The following is a 9,381-nucleotide window of genomic DNA, read 5'->3' on the forward strand; positions in this document are numbered from 1 at the left end:
CCCAGAGGGCCTTTGTTGGCCCTGCCCTGGGGATGGCTGTGTCCCATGATACCTTGCTGGCCATGTACACGTGGAGGCAGAGCACAGGGGATACCTTTGCAATGTCATCGTGACCCTGGCCACTCTCCCAGAAGATACTCCTTGGACAGACCTTTCTTTCACTTCTGGTACAAATGTTTCCATAGCCCCAAGAAGAGGCTGGGGTTTTTCCATCCTCCTTTCACAGCTACAGACAGGGAGGAAAATCAGAGACCCACATACTATCCTGAAGCCCCCTCTACCCATGACTCACTCATCCCTTGAGCACCTGCTGAGCTGTATGCACCACATCTGGGTGACCTAGCCCATGTCCACAGGAAGAGATGGGAATCCACAGTTGGGTTTGGGTTTTTTTATGATTATTATTTTATCTTGATTTGAAATTTAAAAAAAAAAGGAGAAGCCCCATTCAACTAGCTGGTTCACTTCTGTCCCAGCAGCCCAGCACACACCATCCTCCTGTTCTCCTGCTGACCCAGCCCAAAACATCTCCAGCGCTGGAGTTCCAAGGCGAACCCTTGGGAGATACTCCCCCAGCAAACACAGCTCTCCTGCTCTTTGTCTTGCAAGCAGAAACAAGTCCCATCCTCCTCCCAGCTTGCCTGTCATAGGAAGCACTAAACCACCTGGCAGTGATGAGCCAGCCCATGTCCATGGGTAGGGGAGCGTGGCTGGCTCCCAGCCCGAGCTCCATGGTGCTCTGCGCCCTTACACTGCTCATTTCTCTCTTGCTAGCTCAGGGCTTTGCACCCTGGCATCCACAGCTGCCTTTGCAATTACTTATTGATCACTTGTCAGGATGTTTTCTTTGCTGATGGGGCACTGAAGCATGTGCAGGCAAAGAGAGAGAGAGAGAAGATGTTGCAAAGAAGGAGCAAAGGTGTGAGGAGTGTGAGCAGCTCTCCCACAGATGTGATCGCAGCAAGAAACAGCCTCAGCAAAAACTGCTCAGAGCTTCAGAATCCTACAGAGATCACTGGGATCTCCTTCCCATTACCCTGCTCCAATAACCTGCCAAGCCTGAAAACCACTCTCCAGGTTGGCTCTGGGCCATTGCCAGTTGTCCCTCCACTGTACATATCTGTCCCTGCATGGAGACAAACAGATCCACAGCCCGGAGATAAACCAGTGGACAGCTGGGCCAAAGCTTCCCCCTTCCAGCATTCCTGGCCTCTCAGCCCACTTCAGATCTGTTTTCCTTCTCTGTGCATCCCCTCCTCTTTTTTCTGCTCTGTTTGCCCTTTGGCTTGGTGCTTCCCTGGATTCACCTCCTGTGGCACTTGGGGCACCACGGTTTGGGTGGAAGAGCCCATTGCCATGGGGAAAGGCCTTTGCAGGATCACCCCCAGGCCAGCTGCTGCTGGTATCTGGTGCCAGCAAGGTGGTGTCCATGCCGGAAGGGGACCTGCATCTTAAATACTTCTTCATGCTCCTTTACAGCCTCAGAGCAACTGCCAGAGCAGATCAGGTTGCTGCATACTCATTCCAGGCTCCCACCTCAGAGCAGCTGAAAGCAGATACTTGAGCAGGCTGAGCAAAAGCTCTGGGCTGGAGAGTCCTGCCTGCACTTGGGCGAGTGGGAGTTGGTGCTCAGCATGGGGCTGGGGGTGGGTTCCTTGCTGGCTAAGCCTTGGGTCGCTGCCTTTTGCACCAGCCCCTGCTCCCACCCACCCCCAGCCAGCCCTGGGCACCAGGGAGGAGAATGGCTACTGGGGGGAAAAAGAGGAGGAGGAGGGAGCAGGTGGGGTGGGGAGGAAGGAAAGACAAAGCAAAAGGGTCCAACAATGGGTGCTGGACACGGGGAATGATGGAGAGATGAGGAAATGGGTGTAAATGTGTTTGGCCAATTAAAGCTTCTCCCTTTGTTTTGCTGCCTTGCAGATAGCTACAGGAACACTTAGTGGGTGGAAAAAGAGGAGGAGGAGGGAGCAGGTGGGGTGGGGAGGAAGGAAAGACAAAGCAAAAGGGTCCAACAATGGGTGCTGGACACGGGGAATGATGGAGAGATGAGGAAATGGGTGTAAATGTGTTTGGCCAATTAAAGCTTCTCCCTTTGTTTTGCTGCCTTGCAGATAGCTACAGGAACACTTAGTGCAGAGCCTGGGGTCTGGATAAGCAACTCTTTTAGCAGCAGGAAAGGTTGTTAAATATTTATTTGTAAACCTGGAGTCTTTATCTCTAAAATGTAGTCAAGTTCAATAAAATTTGATTTGGCTGGAGCAGCTTAGAGAAGACAGAGCTCTGACTCAGAGCTGTGTCTCAGCGGCTTTGTGTGAAGCCATCAGGCCAGAGATGGGGGGGCTGAGCTCGAGGCTGACCCACACCCAGCCCCACAGCTACAACCACAGCCCAACCTGGGCTCCTGTGTGGAGCTGGGAGCACCAGCCCTGCTGCTGTGACACCGCAGCAAGATGGAGACAGGGTGGGGATGTGCTCCCTGGCCTTGTTCAGCCCCCCCGGGCACTGCAGGACCTCCTGCTTGCCCAGGGATACAGCTCGCTTTGTCCAAAATTGCCTGTTGTTGGATGCTTTCAAAAGCAGCTGGTTCAAGGGTGAATGTCTCCCACACTGTAATTTATGGCTGCCAGGTGGGGGTTATAGCTGACTTGGGGATTTTTGCTGCTCGCTCACTGTCAGCGTGGCAGATCACTCTGTGCCAAGGAGCACCAGCCTGGCCCTGACTGGGTGAGCAGGGGACAGCCCAGGGACAGCAGTGACCTTGGCAGGCATGGCCAGGCATGCTGCCCACCCTTCAGAGCAGGAGGGCAGCAGCAGCCTCAGGAGCAAACCCACCCTCCTGGGCTTGGTTCCCTGCAGCCATTCCTCCTCCAAGGGGGCAGCCTCAGCGCTCCAGCCCAGCCCCAGGCTGCATTTCCAGGGATGTGCCCAGAACAGCAGCTTTCCTCCCAGCCTGAGACACACAGCGGGTCCTGTGCATTTAGCACCAGGGCATGGTGGCTCCACTGCCCCCATCTGCTCCTCGGGTCAAGTCTAGCACCTTCCCCGGGGCAGGGGTTGTGCTTTGGAGCCCTCGTCCCCAGGCAGGAGGGTAGCACAGAAAGGGGTCAGTGGACACCATGGCTCTGGGCATGACTTTTGCTTTGATTTGCACTGGTTTGCTCATGGCCTAAAGACAGAACGTCCAGCAGCTGCTCCTTTCTTATCAATTCCTTTTTTGTGTGAGAAATGAGAGCCACGTTCACGCCTGAGGGCTGCAGCTCTCCCTGGGCTGGCCTGGCCTGTGCGTCACAGCCGTGTGGCCTGATCCTGCCTGGCAGCTCGTGCTGGGGCTGTGGCTGGGCACATTGCACTCTCTTCCTCAGAGTAAATCTGGGAGGACTTCAGGCTTTTGGAAAGCCCCTGTTGACACTTCCAGTTTCCTGCTGGCAGCAATTGCTGGGAGCATCCACTACCACTGCAGGGGGATGTGTGGCAGTCCCTGGGAAGCTGTGTGCAGGTGCTTGACCTCAGCGCACATGAAAATCATTATTTGAGTCTTTTTGAGAAGAGCACCTCTTAATACCCACCTCACCTCATGCCACGGTTGGTCCTCTCAGCAGCTAGAGGTAAATAGGAACCAGAAGTGATTTAAAGCTCATCTTAGCCCAGAATTTTTCAGCTTACTCATTGTTTTTTTTCTCCCAAAGCTCTTCTGTGATTCTGGCTATTAAGATTATGGAGAGTTTTTTTGTCAAGGATTTTTATTTATCATAGATTTAAATTTAGCTGAGAACTAATAACGTGTGAGGTATGTCTAGACTTTAATCCAAGTGGGTTTGTCTCATCTTTACCATCATGCAGATTTTGCTTCCTTCATCTCTCATATCTTTGCTTATATTTTAGCCATTGGTGCCAGGGCACTCCCAGCAGCTCTGGCCTCTGCCCATCCACCAAGGCTGGTGCAGCACCAACAGCACAGAGCTAAACGTGTTGCAGGTGCACTCCCCTTCCTCCTAGTGGAAGGGCATAATTTGACCCTGGGGGGTTGAGGTGATGCTGTGCTGATGCAGAAGCCATGTGTGGGGCCCTGCAGGGGGATTCAGCTCCCACCCCCTGCCCCATGCCCAGCAGGGACCAGCGCAGCCGCACGCACGGGCAGTGCTGAAATTTCAGCTCAGAACACAGCCAAATAAGGCCGCTGCCTGGCACGCTAACGAGCTGAAGGCTTTTCAGCCCTGGTATAATTAAGGCCCTTAGACTGTATTTTGTTTTGCATACTGTGTTTTGCTTTCTTTGATGGCTTTCTCAGCGTGGCTGTGAGGAGTGGGAATTGGCTCCTGAGAAACGCCGGCGAGGGTGGCTGCGCAGGGGCTGGCGCTGGCACTGGGTGGGCAGGAGGAGGGGGTCACGAGCTGCCCCCCAAGACAGGAGCAACAGCAGCCTGGGAGGCCCTGGCATCTCTGCACCACCCTGGGGAGCTAATCCACCTGCTGCCCTTTGCCTGAGAACTGCCCTCCAGTGGTGCTGCCCAGCCCCAGGCCCACTCAAGTGGCATCGCAACGGTAGCAGCAGCGCTGCTGGTGTTTGTAAGGCTGCCCAGCCCCACCAGCACTCAGGAGGGAATAGCACATGGAGTGACAAATTGTAAATACCTGACAAACGTCCTCCTTGCAGCCTGGCCCAGGTGAACCCACTGGAAACACTTCCACTGGCCTGGGACATGCTAACGTGGGGCCAGTGGGAGGGTGCTCAGCCCCACTACCAGGGGAGCTGCGCAGGATCAGCTCCCAGCACTGCACCTCTTTGCTTTGGGGGGATGAGCTTTGGGTGGTCCCCAGAGGCCAAGCCCCATGGCAGAGGCAGCAGGAAAAGGGGATGGAGAAGGACAGTGAGCCAGAAGGAAACCACAGGAGGATTTCCGTGGGGATTCCAGCACCTCACAGCCAGAGCACCTGGTGTGCCAAGGCCTGGTGGTTTCCGATTGGTGCTGGTGGACATTTTAATGGCCAGTCCATTATCTTTCATCCGTGCATCTTGCAAAGAAATGTTAAATATTTTTGGGGGGAACAAAAGTCATATATCTGTATGAAATGATGAATGTAAACAGATGCAGTGGAAATAACGCACAGAACGCGTACCAGGCCCATAAATAGTGCCAGAGCAGGGGAAGTAATGCACAGGATAGATAATGGATGGATACAAACAGAGCCAATGGAACTAATGTATTCAGTATATTCAGCATTAGTCATAAATAGCATTAGTGGAAGCAGTGCAGTGTACACATAACAATAGATATAAACACGATCTGGAGTAGCTGTACATCTAATATGCAATATTAATATGATTTGATCCCTCATAACAGCTTGAACAACAAGGAAATAAATGCAAAAGAGGCAGCATGACAGGGAGGTTCTGCCTGCTGATGGACTGGGGTGGTTCCAGAACATAACCCAGAGTGGGTCTCCCAGCCCTGTGCAGGGAAGGCCAGGCCTTTCCCAGCTAGGATGGGGCAGACCCCCTTACCCCACGGGCTCTGGCCCTCACGTCAGGCTGTAGATCCAGAGAGTGGTCGCGGTGCCTCAGAGGGGAGTGGGACAGGTCTGCACCTTGCAGGCAGGCATGGCAGGGGACAAAGGACTGACCCTCAGGGCACACCAAGACCAGGCTGCTGCGGAGGAAGGGAACCAGTCCCCAGGGAGCTGTCACCACTGCTCCCTGCTTGGACACCCCCCGCCAGCTGACTCCACACAGGGCTCCCCCAGATGCTCGATCCCGCGCTTGGCTCCTCTGCATTTGCAAAGCAGCCTTTATATTCAGGCTCCATCTACAGGGAACTGAATAATTTCAAGAGCTTAAAATAGGATATAGATAGATGTGTTTAGTATTTATTTTTTTTTTTAAGAAGCTGAGGAAGTGAGTTCTGTCTGACACAGATTCCTCAAGGCTTTCCACTCAAAGTCCGTGCATGTTCAGTCAGCAAGTGAAAAGTTGGGGAGGGAGGAGGGGAGGAGAGATGGTCTTGTAGCCGAAGGGCTGGATTTCAGCTGGAAAAATGAGACCCTCTGCTTTTCCTTAACAGCAGCTCTACCAAGATGGTGAACCTTTTCCTGTGGTCACACCCATTAAGTGCTTACATCCACCCTGCTCTTTCTCTCCCCTGTGTTACCTGCAGGTGAGAGATAGGATGGTAGCTGGGGAGGCGAGTATGCGCAGCCCAATCCTGGCCTGCTGGCAGCCAATCCTCCTGCTGATGTTGGGATCCATCCTGTCCGGCTCCGCCACGGGCTGCCCGCCGCGCTGCGAGTGCTCTGCCCAGGAGCGCGCCGTCCTGTGCCACCGCAAGCGGTTCATGGTCGTGCCAGAGGGGATCCCAACCGAGACCAAGCTGCTGGACTTGGGCAAGAACCGCATCAAGACGCTCAACCAGGATGAATTTGCCAACTATCCTCACCTGGAGGAGCTGGAGCTAAATGAGAACATTATCAGTGCCATTGAACCTGGGGCTTTCAACAACCTCTTCAACCTCAGGACGCTGGGGCTCAGGAGTAACAGGCTCAAGCTGATCCCCTTGGGGGTGTTTACTGGACTCAGCAACCTTACCAAGCTAGACATTAGTGAGAACAAAATTGTGATCCTCCTAGATTACATGTTCCAGGACTTGTACAACCTCAAGTCTTTGGAGGTGGGGGACAACGACCTTGTCTACATCTCCCACCGAGCCTTCAGCGGTCTCAACAGCCTGGAGCAGCTGACCCTGGAGAAATGCAACCTGACCTCCATCCCCACAGAGGCCCTGTCTCACCTTCACGGCTTGATCGTGCTGCGGCTGCGCCATCTGAACATTAACACCATCCGGGATTACTCATTCAAAAGGCTGTACCGGCTCAAGGTCCTCGAGATCTCACACTGGCCCTACCTGGATACTATGACTTCAAACTGCCTCTACGGGTTAAACCTGACCTCCTTGTCCATCACCCACTGCAACCTGACGTCCATCCCGTACGTGTCGGTGAGGCACTTGGTTTACCTCCGGTTCCTGAACCTGTCCTACAACCCTATTGTCACCATCGAGGGCTCCATGCTTCATGACCTGCTCAGGCTGCAGGAGATCCAGCTGGTGGGAGGGCAGCTCACCACGGTTGAGCCCTTCGCCTTCCGTGGCCTCAATTACCTGCGCATCCTGAACGTGTCAGGGAATTTGCTGACCACCCTGGAGGAGTCAGCCTTCCACTCGGTGGGCAACCTGGAGACGCTCATCCTCGACAACAACCCCTTGGCCTGTGACTGTCGGCTGCTCTGGGTTTTCCGGCGGCGATGGAGGTTGAACTTCAACAAGCAGCAGCCCACCTGCTCCACCCCCGAGTTTGTCCAGGGCAAGGAATTCAAAGACTTCCCCGACGTCCTCCTGCCCAACTACTTCACCTGCCGCCGAGCACGGATACGGGACCGCAAACCTCAGCAGATCTTCGTGGACGAAGGCCACACGGTCCATTTTGTCTGCCGGGCAGATGGGGACCCGCCCCCCACCATCATGTGGCTGTCTCCCAGGAAGCACCTCATCTCTACCAAAACCAACGGGCGGCTCACAGTCTTCCCTGACGGCACGCTGGAGGTGCGCTACGCCCAGATTCAGGACAATGGCACCTACCTATGCATCGCCAGCAACGCGGGTGGCAACGACACCATGCTGGCCCACCTGCACGTGCGCAGTTACTCCCCAGACTGGCCCCACCAGCCCAACAAGACCTTCGCCTTCATCTCCAACCAGCCCAACGAGAGCGATGCCAACAGCACGCGCGCCACCGTGCCTTTCCCCTTTGACATCAAGACTCTCATCATCGCCACCACCATGGGCTTCATTTCCTTCCTGGGCGTCGTGCTCTTCTGTCTGGTGCTCCTGTTCCTGTGGAGCCGGGGGAAAGGCAACACCAAGCACAACATTGAGATCGAGTACGTGCCGCGCAAGTCGGACGCGGGGATCAGCTCCGCCGACGCGCCGCGCAAGTTCAACATGAAAATGATCTAAGCAGGCAACAGTTTGCAAATAATAATGGTGTTGGTTTTTTTTTTTTAAAGAACAAATGAACAAATTAAAAAAAAATAATTAGAAAACAAACATTGCTACAAACATACCGACCTCTCTCTCTCTCTCCTTCACCATGTCCTCCGTCCCTCTCCAAACCCACTGCACCCGCACTGTCACCACCTCTCTCTTCCCTCCTCCCCCTTCTTCTTTATACCAGGAAAACATTCAGCTGGTGTTTTCAGGACTCCTGTGTTTGTAAGGACTTTGTCTGATTGACTCTGGTGTCAGATCTAACCCTGAGAGGGAAATACAACAAAGGGGGGGAAAAAAGGAAAGAAAAAAGAAATAAAATCAATAAAAAGTTACGAACTTTCTTCTGTAACTTTGATTTCAATAATTATGGATTTTTATGAAAACTTGAAATAATAAAAAAACCCTATTTCCTATAGATAGCTGGAATGCAAAATCTTGACTTCTTGATCTGTCCAGTCTGTATCTCTGGCCAGTGCTCACCCACTTTCTCACCTGGAGGCATTTTCCAGCTACCTCGATAAGAACACCCCCAGGCCAGGGCGAGTGTCCCACATGTCCTGCTGACGCCAAAGGTTCATGCTCCCCTCAAAGGCACTTCCTGCGCTGTCCTGGGCCCTGCACCACACCCGGAGGAGTCTGATGCTTTTCCTCAAGGACCAGCTGTGGTTTTATAGCCTGTTCTACACCCACACAGCACGGGGCTGCGGTGCTGGTCACATGCAGGTTTGGGCACAGGGGGGAAGGCTTTGCCCGAGCCCTGCTGGGGGCACCTGAGGATCCTCCTGCCTCTCACTGGGGAGAGGACTTTCTGCCTGTCTCCTCTTCCACAGGGAAGAAGCTGTTGTGCTCTCACCAGCTGTCCCAGCAGGCAGGGATGCCTGCAAGGGAGCCCCTGCCTCCCCACCTGCCTGCAACAAGTCTCATGGTAGGTGTTGGAGCCGAGCAGCAGCCAGGCTTGCAGGCATCTTCAGGCACGTCCAAGGCAATGTTGCTTCGAGGCTTGCAGAGGAATAAATATAAAATTACATGCATTTATAAACACACACAGAGCCTGAGCCAGCTGTAACCCACTGGCTGCCCTGCTGCCACCTCCAGCATGCCCATCACTGTGGTGTCTGGTCACCAGGCAGTGCCCTCCCTTTGCTGAACTCTGGTACTTGGGATCAGGAGGTCTGGGAGGTTTGTATTGTCTCACAGAGGAAAAGGGGAGGAATGGGCATTAAACTGGTCCCTGGGGAGGGTTGTGCTGAGCCTTGTGTCCTTTGCAGGACAGGTGTGACAGTGCCCTGAGACCAGAGCTACCTGCCTGGCACAGGCTGCAGAAAGGCTCAGCACAGAAGTGC

At 53.9% G+C, this 9,381-nt stretch overlaps 1 protein-coding gene across 1 annotated transcript; it reads left to right on the plus strand.

Moving 5' to 3' along the window:
- The first annotated feature begins 5,823 nt into the window (after positions 1 to 5,823).
- On the plus strand, positions 5,824 to 8,378 carry LINGO1 (leucine rich repeat and Ig domain containing 1). The gene has a single exon (XM_009994359.1). The coding sequence runs from the start codon at positions 6,164 to 6,166 to the stop codon at positions 8,003 to 8,005; it is 1,842 nt and encodes a 613-aa protein (XP_009992661.1). The 5' UTR covers positions 5,824 to 6,163; the 3' UTR covers positions 8,006 to 8,378.
- Positions 8,379 to 9,381: the final 1,003 nt, after the last annotated feature.

This window comes from Chaetura pelagica, unplaced genomic scaffold (assembly GCF_000747805.2).
Source record: "Chaetura pelagica isolate M959 unplaced genomic scaffold, ChaPel_1.0 scaffold222, whole genome shotgun sequence".
NCBI lineage: Eukaryota > Metazoa > Chordata > Aves > Apodiformes > Apodidae > Chaetura > Chaetura pelagica.